General features: G+C 38.1%; 1 protein-coding gene across 6 annotated transcripts in view; it reads left to right on the top strand.

Moving 5' to 3' along the window:
• The window catches only part of LOC117419536 (protein phosphatase 1 regulatory subunit 12A), a 62,286-nt gene that overhangs the window by 33,639 nt on the left and 10,952 nt on the right, over window positions 1-17,695 (top strand). For 4 of the 6 annotated variants that reach the window (XM_058985653.1, XM_058985654.1, XM_034032350.3 and 1 more), the window contains exons 9-20: window positions 121-248; window positions 6,167-6,376; window positions 7,175-7,272; window positions 7,621-7,737; window positions 8,400-8,546; window positions 9,668-9,832; window positions 10,229-10,411; window positions 12,944-13,034; window positions 14,488-14,673; window positions 14,948-15,077; window positions 15,253-15,374; window positions 15,500-15,562. In XM_058985653.1, coding sequence (XP_058841636.1) covers window positions 121-248; window positions 6,167-6,376; window positions 7,175-7,272; window positions 7,621-7,737; window positions 8,400-8,546; window positions 9,668-9,832; window positions 10,229-10,411; window positions 12,944-13,034; window positions 14,488-14,673; window positions 14,948-15,077; window positions 15,253-15,374; window positions 15,500-15,562 — 1,640 coding nt within the window. The remainder of the gene's footprint in view (window positions 1-120; window positions 249-6,166; window positions 6,377-7,174; window positions 7,273-7,620; window positions 7,738-8,399; window positions 8,547-9,667; window positions 9,833-10,228; window positions 10,412-12,943; window positions 13,035-14,487; window positions 14,674-14,947; window positions 15,078-15,252; window positions 15,375-15,499; window positions 15,563-17,695) is intronic. The other 2 variants (XM_034032353.3, XM_034032354.3) reach the window with 1 other exon arrangement.

Raw genomic sequence — 17,695 nt, 5'->3', positions numbered from 1 at the left:
TAAATATTGAAAATGTAGTTGTATTTTTAAATTGAATTTTATGTGTGTGTATGTATGTAACTTGGTTTCTAAACTTTAATGTCAGCTGTTTTTCTTAATACCTTTTTTTTGTTTTCTTAGAAAAAAGCAAAACTACTTCGCCTATAAATAACAGTACAAATAGTACCGCAACACAGCCATCCAGCGTGACAGTATCTTCTCCAACAATACCTACAAACCAGGTTACACCAACATCACCTGTCAAGAAGGTAGGGAAAATTGAATTCCAGTTTATACAGTGTTACAACTCCCTATTACCGGGCATGTGTGTCCCATTTTCCTGGTTAGAGCATACAAAAAATGTTCAATGGTTTCATATGATGCCAACTCAGTGATTGGTTACTGTAAAATGTTCCTTTTGTAGGAGATAATGGTGTAAAAAAATATCTATTTATTATTATTATTATTATTATTATTATTATTATTATTTATTTCTTAGCAGATGCTCTTAACCAGGGCGACCTTACAGTTGTAAACAAATACATTTCAAGAATCACAGTGCAAGTAATAATACAATTAAGAGCAAGATAAATACAATGATGAATTCAATGACTTTGGTTCAAGCAAGTACAAGTGTGACAAAATACAATTCAATAATACAGCAGATAAGTGTCAGTGGTAGTTACATCAGGATATAATTAAATACAAAATACTACAGATTAAACACTTGGCAGATTATAGTACTGTGAAGTACAGGATTAAATGCAATAAAATAGGGGGCAAATAAGAGCAAGTAAAGCGCATTTAAGGAAGGGTGATATGTGTCCCAGGGGAAGAACAGAGGAGTTCTACAGGTGCTTTCTGAAGAGGTGAGTCTTGAGGAGGCGCCGGAATGTGGTCAGGGACTGGGCAGTCCTGACATCTGTAGGAAGGTCATTCCACCACTGCGGGGCAAGGGTGGAGAAGGAGTGGGCTCTGGAGGCAGGGGAGCGTAGAGGAGGTAGAGCCAGTCTTCTAGTGCAGGCGGAGCGGATAGGTCGAGTGGGGGTGTAGGGAGAGACGAGGGTCTGGAGGTAGCTGGGTGCAGTCTGGTCAAGGCATCTGTAGGCTAGTATAAGAGTCTTGAACTGGATGCGAGAAGTGATCGGGAGCCAGTGGAGTGAGCGGAGTAGTGGAGTTACATGGGAGAAGCGAGGCAGAGAGAACAGCAGGCGAGCAGTGGAGTTCTGGATGAGCTGGAGCGGACAGGTGGCAGACGCAGGGAGGCCAGCCAGGAGGGAGTTGCAGTAGTCTAGGCGGGAGAGTATCAAGGCCTGGACCAGGAGCTGGGTGGCGTAGTTGGTGAGGAAGGGTCGGATTCTTCGGATGTTGCTCAGGAAGAATCAGCAAGTGCGTGCCAGAGTGGAGATGTGCTGGGAATAAGAGAGGCAGGGGTCCAGGGTGATCTAGTCCATACAGGGATGGGCTGCAGCTTTTTGTTAGAAACTGGTGCAAGCATTTGTTGCTCCCAGTAGGATGTTGATTTATCATACTGTTTTAAGGGCTAAAGTGATGCTATAGTTGGACAAAATTTGTACAGACAAATTATTCTGGTAGACTTTGCATGAAGACAGGAAAGGGAACTATGTCTTGTTTTTATCTCAGCGTTATAGAAAGCAGACTTGTCATAAGGGGATCTTGCAGGCCAGACATGGACCATAAAAAATATAAGCCTGTAATGAAATGGCTGTTTGCCTTCATTCTGTGTACAGGCAGCATAAAGGTTTACTTCTCATTCATTCTGATTTGTTGGAATACTGCATCTTCCTGTGGTCCTGCAATGTTGCTACTTGCAGTTTATAAGGAAGGCATGCTCTTTGCAACTGTGGCTCGAACAATTCAGCCTCCTCTGTTCTATCACCGTCGATAGCCACAATTTCAAAATCATCCATTTTCAATAGTTGTGGTTCAAAAGTTTGTAATAAATGGAACTTTAAACAATGAATACTATAAAACATTACTGAATCACTTTCTGTAGATTTTTAATTGTGCTTTGGTACCCTGTCATTTCACTCTGTGTGTGTGTGTATATGCTATTGCTGCTTTCCTGAATCTTTATCTTCTCATCACACGTCTTGTCTTGATTTGGCTTTAGTCTGATTTTATTACTCCTCTCATGCCTGTGGCGGAGCTATGTGATCCTGCATCATGGCGTCAAGGCTTGCGCAAAACTGGCATTTCTCTTGTGCCCAATAAGGGTGAAAAGGCTATGGTGAGGCATTGGTGTGCTCAGGAGTTTTTTACAGGTTTCTGTTAACAAGATACAAAAAACAACTACTGCATGTCTTTTGTCACCGATATTTGCATGAGCATGCTTGCTTTGTGCCTTTGTTTGGGTTTTGAAGATACTTGGGTTCCACCTTCTTATTTTTAAAGGGCACTTGTCAACAATACTGAAAGTAGAGGACATTGACTGATAAGCTTCCATCTGCTTGTTTTTTAATTAATTTAATTTAATACTAATTGGATACATATTTGTTTAACAGGTGAATGTTACCATTCTTTTGAATGTTTAAAAAAATGTTCCTCTAGTAGTTTACTCAACCGTCGCTTTGTTTGAAATGGTATACAAACCTATGTGTATACAAGGGTGTGAAAGTTAGTTCACCATAATTCATTGTGTGTAGATTAACTAGTCGAAGATATTGGTGTCCCCATAACATTCAAGACTAACATTTTTAAACATGCAAGCTTGTTCTACTCAGGAAAACTGAACAAAGACCTAAATGTTTTGGTGTAAAATACAGTATGTAGAGATTTAAACTGGTTTTGTGGTGGTAAAATATACGCTAATCTACTTAAAGACCTGCGTTTGTTTTAAAAGGTTGTTATTTTGAGTTTATTTTTGGGGTGTGCCCAGATCCGAAGGGGTGGAGGTATTAGGTTAAAATTCGCTAACAGGCTACCAAGTGGCGCATCCGGTAAAGGTGCTCCGCGTGGAGTGCAGGATGCGCCCTACAGCCTGGAGGTCGCCGGTTCGAGTCCAGGCTATTCCACTGCCGACCGTGGACGGAAGTTCCCGGGGGCGGCGCACAATTGGCCGAGCGCCGCCCCGAGTGGGAGGGCTTAGATCAGCCAGGATCTCATCGGCTTACCGTGTACCAGCGACCCCTGTAGACTAGCCGGGCGCCTGCAGGATTGCCTGTAAGCTGTCCAGAGCTGTGTTGTCCAACACTGTAGCTCTGGGTTGGCTGCATGGCGGACCTGCAGGTTGGGGGTGGGAGTGGGGGTGGGGGGTGGGGGTGGGGCGGGGGAGGGGGGGGGAAGCGGTCGTCTAACGGCACACACTTCGGAGGACAGCGTGTGTTCGTCTTTGCCACTCCCGAGTCAGCATAGGGGTGAGCTGAGCTTAAAATACAATTGGATATGTCAAATTGGGAGAAAAGTGGGGTAAAATTTAATTGGCAACTACTAAATTTTATTAAAAAAAAAAAAAAATCGCTAACAGTGAATCCTGAATAATCTGTTATTGGAGACTTGTTGACTTTCTGATTCACACCCTATCTGCTTAGTTGAGGTAAAATATGATTAACATCTAATTGTATTGCTTCATAAATTGTTTCCCTATTATGTAACCCCCCCCCCCCTCCTTGTTTAAATAAGTTAGTCAAACAAATAATAAATGTGATTTATGTTGAGTCCTAAACATCTGTAACTTGTTGCACAAAGGTCAGATTTCATAATATTTTAACTAAGAACCAGTGTCTGATCAAAACAAAAACAGCCACTCTAAATATATTGTAACTGGGTTTGTCAGCTCACTGAATTCGCAGTGCAGGCATTCTTGTCATTTTTAATTTGGTTCCTGTTGGTGGGCTTATTCACTATTAGGATTTTTTTTCTTCTAAATATTAATATTTAGCAAATGATTATAATCCACAAGTAATAGTCATGTGTGTTTATTTCTTGGTAAACCATAATGCCTATCAATTGTTTAACCTATATATATAGTGCCTAGCAAAAGTATTCAGACCCCTGACCAATTCTCTATTACTGAATTACAAATGGTACATTGAAATTTCGTTCTGCTTGATATTTTATTTTAAAACACTGAAACTCAAAATCAATTGTAAGGTGACATTGGTTTTATGTTAGGGTAATTGTGTCCTCGTTAGGGCTATTTCTTTCATCGGTGTAAACTGGGAGCTTCCACAGCACAGGGGTTGAATACTTATGCAAGCAAGATATTTCAGTTTTTTTTATTTTTCTTAAATATTTCCCAACATAAAACCAATGTCACCTTCCAATAATTGATTTTGAGTATCAGTGTTTTAAAATAAAATATCAAACAGAACGAAATTTCAATGTACCATTTGTAATTCAGTAATATGAGAGAATTGGTCAGAGGTCTGAATACTTTTGCAAGGCACTGTATATATTACATACACACAGTGCCTATGGTAAGTATTCACCCCCCTTGGATGTTTTCACAGTTTGTGTTACAACCTGAAATCTTGATGCATTTAAATGGGATTTGTTTTCCTTTTGATTTACACAACCTACTCAACACTTTCAATGTGTAAAAAAATGGGGGGGGGGGGAACAAAACAATTAAATAAAAACCTGAAAAGTCTTCATTAGATAAATATTAACCCCCTTTGCTATGACACCCCTAAATAAGCTCAGGTGCAACCAATTGCCTTCAGAATTCACACAAGAAGTTAAATGGAGTCCATCTGTGTGCAATAAGTGGTTCACATGATTTCAGATTAAATACACCTGTCTCTGTAAGGTCCCACAGTTGGGTAGTGCATTCAAAGCAAAGATACTACCATGAAGACCAAGGAGCTTTCAAAACAACTCTGGGATAAAGTTGTGGAAAGGCACAGATCAGGGGAGAGGTATAAAAAGATTTCAAAGGCATTGAATATCCCTTGGAGCACAGTCAAGTCGATCATTAAGAAGTGGAATGTATACGGCACCATCCAGAATCTGCTTAGAGCAGGCCGTCCTCCCAGACTGAGCAGCCGGGTAAGAAGGGCATTGGTCAGAGAAGTCAGCAAGAGGCCAATGACGACTCTGAAAGACCTACAGCGTTCCATGGCTGAGATGGAAGAAACTGTCCATGTGTCAACAATAGCTCAGGTGCTCCACAAATCTGGCCTGTATAGAAGAGTGGCAAGAAGGAAGCCATTTCTGAAAAAAGCCCATGTAAAATCCTGCTTGGAATTTGCAAAAAGGCATGTGGGAGACTCTGAAAAGATGTGGCAAAAGATTCTGTGGTTCGATGAAACAAAAAATTGAACTATTTGGCCTAAATGCAAAGTGTTATGTCTGGCGCAAACCCAACACAGCACATCACCCAGGTAACACCATCCCTACTCTGAAGCATGGTGGTGGCAGCATCATGCTATGGGGATGCTTTTCATCGGCAGGGACTGGAAAGCTTGTCAGGGTAGAGGGCAAAATGGATAGAGCTAAATAAGGCAAATCCTTGAGGAAAACCTGCTTCAGTCGACAAAAGACCGAAGACTGGGACGGAGATTCACCTTTCAGCAGGACAATGACCATAAGCACACAGCCAAAGCGACACTGGAGTGGCTTAAAAACAAGAAAGTGAATGTCCTAGTGTGGCCCAGTCAAAGCCTGGACTTGAATCCGATTTGAGAATCTGACTAGACTTGAAGATTGCTGTCCACCATCGATTTCCCATCCAACTTGACAGAGCTTGAACAAATTTGCCAAGAAGAATGGGCGAATATTGCACGATCCAGATGTGCAAACCTGGTAGAGACTTACCCCAAAAGACTCACAGCTGTAATTGCTGCCAAAGGTGGTTCTACCAAGTATTGACTCAGGGGGGGTGAATATTTATCTAACCAAGATATTTTTCATTCTTTTTATTTTTTTTTTTATTTATTTATAACTGTTTCAAAATAAGTTATCTTGCCTCTTTTAAAGGGTTGAGTAAATCAAAGGAAAAAAAAAATCAATTTAAATGCATCAAGATTTCAGATTGTAATACAACAAACTGTGAAAACGTCCAAGGGGGGTGAATACTTACTATAGGCACTGTATGTAAGTGTATATATTTATCTTTTTTTATATATATATTTGGAACCAAAATCACATTTCAGAAATTGACATTTTGGTTTTGCAAACCTAATACATTTTGAAAAATGTCTTGCCCTGTTGCTTATTTTTGCAGTTTGCTCCTCCTGCTGGCAAGGTCTCTCCAAAAGAGGAGGAGAGGAAAGACGAATCTCCCGCCTCCTGGAGGTCTGGTCTACGGAAGACTGGCAGCTATGGGGCACTGGCTGAGATCACAGCAGCAAAGGAGGCTCAGAAAGAGAAGGAAACCACTGGGGTGATGCGGTCAGCTTCTAGTCCTAGACTTTCTTCCACCTTGGACAACAAGGTAATCTGCACACATCTCTATAGTGTGTGTGTGTTTTTTGTGTGTTTTTGTTTTGTATTTTTCAGGCTTAAGCAATCTGCTTGTATGCTTTTGTAAAACCTGGCTACACCAGCAACTTCTAATACCTAATCATAGAAAGCATTTCAAATGCAGACTTATTTTTAGTGTTGTGAAAATTGGCAGACTGTCTTAACAGTACCTTTCACTTTGACCTGTGATCTAAGACGGCTACCATATTGGTTGTGTGACTTTGGTTTCCAGGTGATTTTAATGTCTTGTGGTGACCCAATACGGCTGCCAAATTGTCTTCTGACCTTGAAGGTTCTTGAATAAAACATGATACACTTAAGCTGTTGTCTTCACATTTAATTTGCAGCTGTATTCCGTGATTCTCAGTAAAGGTCAATTTAATGGTTGTGGTCAGTAAAAAAATAAAACTAAGTTCCTCCTGGACATATCGGTGATGCATATCTCATCTGTTACATTCAGTCGCATAAGCCTCCCCAATCCAAGCTTTATATTCACACGTACACACAAAGTGATAAATACTTAGTCAGAACTTCGAATTCCTTATTAAAGGGTAACCACAGGGTAATTCAGGTAAGACCCTATTATCAGTAATCTTACTTGGAATGGGCAGGCGTGAAGTGCTGTGCTGATTAGAGTGAAAGATTGCTGTACTCTGGTTTAGTTAGATGATACTCTGGTTTAGTTGGATGATATTTTAAGTATGCCTACCCCCCCCCCCCCAGACATTTTTACAAATTTGTGTGTGTGTTTTTTTTTTTTTCTCTACAGGATAAAGATAGCAAAGGAACCAGACTTGCTTATGTGGCACCCACAATACCATCCAGAAGACTTGCTAGTACATCAGACATTGACGAAAAAGAAAACAGGTGGGGGGGGGGGGGGGATAAAGGCTTCTAGTTTCTGGTGATTCTAGTTTTGAAATTGGTACTCTCTACTGCTATATTTGTAATAGAGTAGGGCATGGGCTCTGCAGCATCTTTCATGTTTTTATCCCCTTGTACAGCTGGCTTCCAATGCATTGAGCAGCATCAGAGTGCCGCCTTGATTTATTATTCCTAAATGTATGAGTTCCCCAAATAAGACTTATTGCACTTCAACGAGCCACTTTAAAAATAAAAGTAGGTCTAGGTTTGTTACTAAAAACAGCTCAAAATGATCTGAAATCTCACCCAAAGGTACAAACCTTGGATCCTATTGTAATGTGTGATTCACAGGGACTCTGCTGCTAGTCTGGTACGTAGTGGGTCTTACACACGGCGAAGGTGGGATGATGACCTGAAGAACAATGAAGGATCATCTTCCCAGAACAAAATGCCAAGTTACCAGCGAAGGTAACTACAGGCATCTAACCAAGATATTTATAATTCATTGTGCAGAGATGGTGTTATGGTAGGGTCTCCCCAGCAGCACTTACTGTGGAGCCAAGATCTCATGGCTATAACAATTTGTTACAAAAGCAATAAGAAAATGCCAGGCGGCTATGACAAACCAACTGATGTATTTACGAATTGGATCAAGTGCATGCACTGCAGACAAATATGCAAAGGTCCCATAGCATGTTTAATTGAGTTTACATAGCTCAATTAATTGCTTTTGTTTTCACATTCATATCGAGTCCAGTTTATTTTAAAGAATGCATGCGTTCCAGCTTACTGCTTCAACGCTTGAGATTGAAGTTAAATCTCAATTCGTAGATGTCTTAGGATTGTATAAAAGCTTGGCTTTCATTATATGTGCTATTACTTTTTGCATGTTGAATATATTGTCTCTTTTTTTTCCCTACCCAACTTCTGTTGTCATTTTAATACGTTTGGTGTTTTTGTAGCCATTATCTGCTTAAACTGTTCCACAGTGTTATAAGGCAAAAGCAACACTTCAAGATTGAAATGCCCAAAGGCAACTGACTAGTCTTGAATTTGATACATCAGGCTGTGCTTAAGTATTGTTGGCTGAATTTTATTTTAACATGCTCTTCTGCTTGGTGTGCATGCAGCACTTCTTACTCGCTAGCAATAGGCAGAAGTAGCAGTGCGAGAGAAGTACCAGCTAAGTCTTCATCTGCCATCAGCTTGGATCCTAATAACACTAAACCTTGGCAGCCCCCCTCGTCTCAGTACTCGTCTTACAGCATTTATAGAAGGTATTGCCCCAAGAGGGTTTTTATAAGAATGCTCACAAGTCGCTTAACCCCTTGAGCCATTTAGGTGAAAAGCACACCTTTTAACAGTCGCAGACCTACACTTAATCATAAGATAATTGAAGTTAATTGTGACACAGACCAAAATACAGTTTTCTCATAGTTTTAACACAAGCTTTATAAAATAGAAATAAAGGAAAAAGTACTTAAGCAATTTTCAAATATTTGTTCATGATAGAAGTATTGGCACCCTTGCTGTGGATACACAATGCTTGGCTACAGCTTTTTTCAGATCAGTCCAAAGCATTTCTGTTGGATTGATCTGGTGATTTTTATTTATTTATTTATTTTTCCTTAAAAGAAAGCCATGTCAGAATTGACTTGGCCGTATGCTTTGGTTCGTTGTCGTGTTAGAAGATAAACTGTCTGCCAATCAGCCTATTAGCAGATGGTGTCATTGTACTTTGTAGAATGTTTTGATACATGGCTACATTCATTTGATCTTCAGTCACATCAATGTCTCCAGTTCCTGAACTGCTAAAACCTCATTTTTGTATTTTGGTCTTTGCCATATTAATCAGTGGCGGCTAATGTTCACTAAATGCTTGTATTTAACATGTTTTCTTGAATTATTATATTAAGTGTAGGGTGCCAATACTTTGTCTGCGACCTGTATAAATGAATGTGTTAAATATTTTAAGACATTATTGAAAATGAAGGTATTTTATTCTAATTGTATCCTTTGTTTTGTATTTGAGTATACGGTGTCATGGGTTTATGCATGATTTTGTGTGCATTCTTCTTGTGTGAAATGTTTTTCTTTTTTTTTGGGGGGGGGGGGAAGGGGGTAAAAGACCATAATCTGAAACCACAATCATAACGTTTATTTAAAACGTGGGCCAATTCTGACTATCTGTTAAAGATTTGCAATAATCCTTTAATTAGTTGTGACTTGTGCAACAGACTGGCGAAAAATAACTTTTCATCCTCTTCCCCAGCTTTTTGATGAACACATTTCTTACTTGTGGTTCTATACAAAAATGATTGTATTCAAAATGGTTTCTGTTTGTAGAAGTGTGTGTAAATAGAAAGGTTCAAATAAGGCTTCCTTTGTGTATTGCCAGTGGATCTTTTGGGAGAAGGCAGGACGACTTTAGTTCTAGTGTTCCGTCCACCACCTCGCCCTCATCTGTTACCTCGCCCACTGGCCTACAGAGAAGTCTGCTCTTCAGCTCAAGCACTATTACCAAAACCACCACAGCAACGGCTCCATCAGGCTTAACAAGCCGGTATGTCAACTGTGCTTGTAGTTTAGACATTAAATGTGAAGGCAGAAATCCCCATGTTTTTGTATCACGTATATCATTTGGTTGGTATCTACTCATGTAATTTGAGGCAAAACTATTAGCCTCACACAATGATGAAGTCATAAGCAAGTTTCAATGCAAAAGCCTTTGTCCCTTCAGCTCAAATGGACTGTGATAAACAACTGAAGTTTCAGTGAATTGTATTTTGGTTGGAAACTGCATTAACAAATGAACACCAACTGAATGAATCGCACACATAAAATGTACTCGCTCTTGCCTTGTTGTAAACTTAATTTCTTGGCCACTTAGTAGTAATACAATTTAGACTTTCCATGTGTGGTGGTCGTATATGTGTTTTTTTTTTATTTTGTCTTGCAGTACCTCAAATCGGTTGTGGTCTGATGAAAGTGCGGAAAGGGAGAAAGATTCTGGGCCGACATCCTTGGCAGTCATTCCTACCATCAATACTGCTGCTTCTACTAATACTACCACCGCCACCACCACCACCACCACATCCACCACTGGCACTGTACCCTCAGCCGATGGGAGGGAGCGCCGCAGGTTAGTAATCCATCTGCTTCCCATGCTGTAGGAACCGAATGTAATGCTTTGGATAGCATACAAGGAAAAAAACTGAGCCAGTGCTTTTACCAAGCTGCTGTCGCTGCTCTGTCAAAGTTTCTTATTTGAGACTGAGACTGTCACAGGTACTCGCTTCATTTTTCCTGGCTTATATAAACACTGTATTCTTGACTTCTGATTTGATTTGTTACATGACAGTCACCTAAAGTAACTAACTGTCAGTGATTCACCACCTGTACAGTTTCATGAAGTTAATAACCGTCATCTCCTGTCGCATGCTTCCGTATGGGGCAGGGATTTCCAGTGTAAACAAAGCAAGCTATGGATAAAAATCTTCAAAATGCCACCACTAAGTGTGTTGAAGAAAATCACAACTAGTATATCTATTCTTACTTTGTTACACGTTTCTCATTGTTTACCACTTTGATTGGTAAGTATCTGTCAGTCAGATTTGGTAGACATGGCACAGGCAGCTAATTCACCCAATGAAAACTGTAAATGAGTGGCAAAACCAATAACTGAACAGGAGTTTGCTTATGAAATAAACGATTTATTGATAATACAGCTAATTTTATTTACTATGCTAGGTGGTGATTTTTAATCTGTGCATAGCCTTAAAACCATTGTTTGCTTATTGGAGACTTGTTTACTTTCAAACTGCCCACCCACTCCGAAGCAAGCGGTGCAGTACTAGTTTTCAACTTTACATAAGATAAGGACCACAATTGAATTGAATGCAGCACCGGTGAATCCCTTGAACAATTACCAGGCTCTTTACAAGATAAATAAAACATGCAAGGTTAATTGAGGGAAATTACATTTTAAAGGAGAGCAGAACATCTTTTTGCATTACTCAAGTGACTTTAGGTTTAAGATGTATTGACAGTACACTTTGTTATTGTGATCAATATCAGGTACACGATTGGCCAGTAAGTTAATTTTCACTTTCAACTGCTGGCAAATAAATAAAACGAGTCGCACACATTTTACTATATCCATGACGAACTTGATCAGAGATACCATTCACCTTGCATCATGGCCATAGGATATCATATTTGTAGTTTTGTATTTTAATAACTCATGGAAATAAAACATTTCATTAAAGATTACATTTTAATTTATTGAGCTGTTTTTGAAAGAAATAATTTCAGAAAAGTGAATACACTGTTTTCTTAAATGTGCTAGGCTTTAACTAAATATGAATGTCTTTTTTTTTTTTTGTTTTTGTATATAAAACAATTGTATTCCACTATATTCCCATCAAGCAGTGTATCAAATGTTGACCAAGTGCTGAATTTTTAAAACCTCTGTTAAACTAACACAAACTGGGAAAACAAATGGAAACTAAATCCCTTGTGAACCAAAGCCAGAAATTGAATGTAGTTCACAAGTAATTCTTTCTGTGCTGTAAATACTCATGTGTGGTTTTTCATCACTGATTTAATCTGGTGTAATCACTTGGTTGCCTTCTATATAAATACACTTTTTAGATGCTGCCGTATGTTATTAACTTGACCTAGTTTTATAAATCTTAAACAAAAATGACTTCTGTATAATGTTACTGACTTAATTGTTAAACATCTTGTAAAGCATTTGATAGCTCAGTTTTAACCCTAACTAGTAATTTGTTGTTCAGAAAATAACTTAAAGAAAATATATACTAAAATAGATAGTAGCCTTTTGAATAACTTAATTTTTCACTGAATCGGGCAGTTTTTTTTTGTTTTGAGAAACATTCTGTATAAAAGAAGCCTTTGTTACTCGATAGCCATACTTGGAATAAGGATTACTGGTCTGCTGTTCACTTGCGCTGAATAATTTCTTTCTTTTGTTGCATGCCCCGCACAGATAGCATTCCTCTTACAGCCTTGTAGATGTTAAAATTAGAGGAGTAACATCAGCAAGAATTCAGTACAAACATGTTCTCCACTTGTGCTGTCTACTAGCATGTGATGTGTTGAATTTGAGGCCTGTGATGGCCAACTGTTTGACTGAGATAATGTTCCTGGCAGAACTCCAAGCTAGATATGAATCCTGAAGCTGACAAATGCAAACAAAGGGGTGGAAAGACTTTTTAGAAAACTGTAAAATGTACTTTCAAAAGCTTACACAACCAAATGTTAACTCTTACAACCATAAATGAAAGTTCATTATAGTGTATGCTGGCATACAGATAATGGCTGCAGGATATGATGTTTTTCTAGCACTGGATGTTGGCTTCAGGTCATAGGTAGTCTCTGATACTTGGTTCAGTGATGGTGAAGAATAGCATAACACCTAATTGACCACATGTACTGCAGTCTCCAGCATAAAGTGGATTGGTTCAGCGGCATTGAATAGGACTTGTCCAAACTGCCAAATGCAAATACAATCAGACAGGAATGTTTGTGTGCGTATGCTTCTGTTAAAAACTAAAAAAAAACAACAAAAAAAAACACCCAAGCAAGTGATAGTTCAGTTTTTTTATGATTTTAATTCGACTTTTTTTTTTTTTTTTTTTTTTAACGATAGATCGTACCTTACTCCTGTCCGAGATGAAGAGTCGGAGTCGCAGAGGAGAGCCAGGTCCAGACAAGCGAGGCAGTCAAGAAGGTCCACTCAGGCAAGTGCCTCATACTGGTGCTTCTTGTACAATTTGTACTGGAAAGAAAGTGTCTTGCCACTTCAGCCTCTGCTCTGTCCCAGTACATGCATGAGGTATTCCAAAACAGAAAATGCTTCACCTGTTTCTGCAATGTTAGAAAGACAAACCATAAAAATACAAATCAGCTGCTTGGCACTGGCTCTTGTGAATGAAGGAAACTTAATTTGAAGTATTTTGGGACCCTTCTCTAATTGAACTGCTGAGAAGAAAAACTGCATTTGTAATTTTAGCAGAGATTGTGTTAAGCCAAACATTTTTTATATCTATCTATATCTATATTTATATCTATCTATCTATAATATATATATCTATATATCTATATATCTATATATCTATATATCTATATATCTATATATATATATATCTATATATATATATATATATATATATATATATATATAAATATATATATATATATATATATATTAATATATATATATATATATATATTAATATATATATATATATATATATATTAATTATAGAGTGATAAACCTCAGGGCATGGTCCTGAATGGGAGATATGTGAGGGCAGAGATTTTGTTAGGACTTTGTCCGTTCACAAAATGGAGGTCCCAATAGGACTACAGTTCACAAAATGGTCGCCCACCACAAACTACACTACCCAGGATCCTTACCAGGTAATTAAGGTATGCCAGCACACCTGCAGGTGACCAAGGGTAATGACCAGCCCTATAAAAGGAGCAAACTGACAGCACCACAGTGAGAGGGGTGTAGAAGGAGTTTGGTGCTGTGTTTTGGTGTGTTCTATTGATTTCTGGATTGCATTATTGTGTATGACCCTGGACTGTTTGGATAACCCTGTTGGCTGTTTTGACCCTATTTTGGATGACTACCTGATTGTTTGTGAACTCTGGATTAACGTTACGATTCTGATTATTGGACTTCCCTTGAAAATAAACACGCAGGTAACATCCTGTTTAAAATAAACTCACACTCGTCGTGTCTATTGTGTTGTCCCCGCTCATACTTGTGAACAAAGTACGCAAAGAAGGACCAACTTTGTCACAATATATATATATATATATATATATATATATATATATATATATATATATATATATATATATATATATATATATATATATATATATATATATATATATATATATATATATAAAAATAAAATATGGCATCAGTTGAAACTGTACCTCCTGCTATACCTACTGAAATAAAGACGGTGTACTATATTATAAACTGATTTTCACAGGAAACCGTTCTTTGGGTCAGGTTTGTTTTGACATTTTGCTATTTTGTTTAAGCCTTAATTAAAGCTAAAGAACAAAGGTATTTTGAACCTGAAAATAGTTATCAAATTTTAGAGGCAGTTATTTTAGTGGAAGTTGTTTTAACTCATAACTTCCACTAAACATTTACTTGATCCTTTGCAGGGTGTAACCCTAACTGATCTCCAAGAAGCAGAAAAGACTATTGGCCGTGGCCGTCCAATTCGAACTCGGGAAGAGGAGAAGGAAAAGGAAGAAAGAGAGAAACAAGACAAAGAAAAACAAGAGGACAAGAAAGAATCAGAGACACGAGAGGATGATTATCGACAGCGATACCGGAGCTTTGAAGAGGTACAGTATCTCTTGTCTCTGTCCAACCAGTTCTCTTATTGATGTGCGTGAAGGCTAAAATGAATTTTGCACTATTTTCTTGATATGATCTGTTGGTAGAAATAGATTGTGTTAGACAAGAGTGCCCTCTAGCTGTTTCATATTAAGGCAGTTATGTATATCTTCTACTGACAGGGTTTCAGTTTCAGGCTTCAGTTTTGTGTTCTTTTGTAACAATAGTGTGTCATAGGTTGATTTTAAATGACTTAATTTCCTCCCTTTTTTTGCCCCACAGACTTATCAACGTTACAGGCCAACAAGTGCTTCTACAGCAACTTCTAGCCCTCTCAGTCGGCCTAACAGCCTGATAGGCATTACATCTGCATACCCCAGCTACTCTAGGACGTCAAGGGAAACTGAAAAAGGTAACACTGTAAACTACTTACATTTCCTCATTGCCCCAAACTTTCCTCTGCAGTCTGGGTACATTGGGATATTGTGTGGCTTGGCTTTTTTTTTTTATATAAAAATAACTTTATTTGTTGCAATTAGTGCAGCTGCTTTTATTAAGCAATTCATTTTAGGTCTGTATTTTAACAGAAGCTGATAAAAAGGAGGAAGAGAAAGAAGGAGAAGATAAGTCCCAAATCAAATCAATTCGTGACAGGCGGAGACCCAGGGAAAAACGAAGGTCCACTGGCGTCTCCTTTTGGACACAGGATGTAAGTGTAACAAGGCAGCTTTACACAGGGCTCAGCTAGATAAATCCTCCATTTTTTTGTCCCCTTTTTGTAAGAGTAAAGATTTGTTCATTTTTGTTTTTTTATTTTTTTATTTATTTTTTTAGAGTGACGAAAATGATCAGGAACTTTCAGATTCAGAAGAAGGAACAAACAGGAATGAAACCCAGGTAATTTTGTAGCTTTGATTTACCCTAAATATTGTTGTGAAATTTGCATATTTCAGTTTTTTTTAGTGGTGAGCAAATTTGGTTCATTTCAAGAGCTTGTATTGCTGAACCTTTTTGACAATGAGAATTCCTTGCCATGTATAGTAAAAGCCATGCAGTAGCCTTAGCCATGTATCTGACACCATAGCCTAACATGGGATTTAGACTATTCTGGCAAATATTGTTTTTCCTTTTTTTTGTTTTCTAATTGAGATGTTTGATAGGTCAGATGAAAATAACAGTTCTGTACGTAATGGATCTCTTTCAAGCTTTGTGGAACGTTGCATTACTTGTTTATGCCAGAGTCCATAGCCTTTAGATTTTAATTCATATGAGCGACTTTTTGTATTAAATAAAATTAGTATGAAAAATTATTTGTCAGACTTGAAGTTCATGATGAACTGTCTAAAGGTCTTGGTGCATTCCTTTTAGACACTAGTGCATATAATATGTTACCATATTACCACCTATATCCAATAACTTGACACCATTTTTAGGGATAGTCATGTGACCTCAGTCTTTGCTCTGGTTGGAAGTTGTCATTGTTAGTTACCCACTAGGGGGAGCTGCAGTCTGTTTTGTCCCTATTTGAGGAACCTGAAACTTTTTCCATTCAGAATGTTGCAGGATCTGTTGCTGGTGACCATTGCTGCTAATGATTGCCTTGTGTATCAAGGTCTTAAAGGTTCCGACTTAGCTCTGCTAACTTACATCAATGTGATGTATACCTAGGGTTTCTGTTTTTTAGTAATTTCATTTTTTCATGCTTATTTTGAGCTGTTTCATGTTTTTGTGCTTTCGCTTTTTTATATACTATGAAATTGTTTTCGGTTAAGGTCTTTTCACACAAAGTGCATCGTGTCAAAGCATCAGTGTCCGGCGTATTTTGACAGTCAAGTTTTCATACCAAAGGCATCAATCAATCCTGAAGCCCTGTCACTGAACTCAACATTTCCCTTAAAGTACAGAATTATATTTTTGTGTCTTTCAGCACCAAGTACTGCAATATAAATACTATCTCATGAAAACTAAGTAGTTGTCTTTTGCATAAAAAAATTAAATACGAATGGGGAATATGTTTGTTAATTTACTGTGTGTCTTCTGTTAAGTTAAGTGCCTTCCCATTTGACGCACACGTACAACAATGACTTGATTCTTATAATAATAAAACTGTTTCGGCACTTGCTTTCTACCTTTTAATTGGCTGTTGAGGTGTTTTTTTTTTTTTTTTTTTAATAAATGGGACGAGGGTGGTGTCAATGTGAATTGAGTAATCATTTCCGGTGTTTATTGGCTATACACGGATTTCATTTTCTTTGTATTGGGGGTGTTTTATCAGTTAAAACCAAACATCAGAAGCCCTATGCATACCATACATTTTCCTGTATGGTAATGAAGTCACTTGGTCACATTGTGTAGCAGCCTTTTGAAAATGAATTGAAATAAAGGATGTCGCCCATCAACTAGTGTTGTGTACCTGTTTGTAGTGGTTCCTCCTCCTTCTGTGCCTCCAGTTGAAATGTTTCATTGCTTTTGTAGGAAGTTATTTTTTCCACAACATCAGGGCAAAGCGGCCAATTGATTTTATAACTACCCCTTATAATATATTCACTCCTCTGTATGGAATACCAAGATCTTCTGTATTGAATTTGAAGACCCTTGTTTGTTTTGATGGTATTGGAAGTTCTCTTTCCAAAAATTGTCCACATGTGCTACTGTACAAAAAAAAATGTGCTTAAAAGCGACACCAAGAACAACCGTCCAATTCCATACAGTTCATTTTTATGGCGCGATGTTTACACAGCCCAAGTTAAGGTTTGTAGAAATTGGCAAGGAAATGTAAAAATGCTGGCAAGCATTCTTTTAAAATTTTCCCTGACTGGATTCCAGATGGTTTTCTGCGGTGTGTGCACAAGTAATCTGGATGAAACAAACCAGCAGATATTTTGAACTGTGTATTTCATAAATATATTGTCAAGATAGGTTTCCATGTAATGAATAATTTGAAATCAATTTAATAAATTTACTGTGTTAACCTTTTGCGAGCTTCCCCAACCCTAAGCTGAAGTGATGTTAAATCCAAGGCTTGGCAGC

This window comes from Acipenser ruthenus, chromosome 14 (assembly GCF_902713425.1).
Source record: "Acipenser ruthenus chromosome 14, fAciRut3.2 maternal haplotype, whole genome shotgun sequence".
In the NCBI taxonomy this organism is placed as follows: Eukaryota; Metazoa; Chordata; class Actinopteri; order Acipenseriformes; family Acipenseridae; genus Acipenser; species Acipenser ruthenus.
The sequence above is the reverse complement of the archived record's forward strand: the minus strand, read 5'-3'. Positions and strand labels throughout refer to the sequence as shown.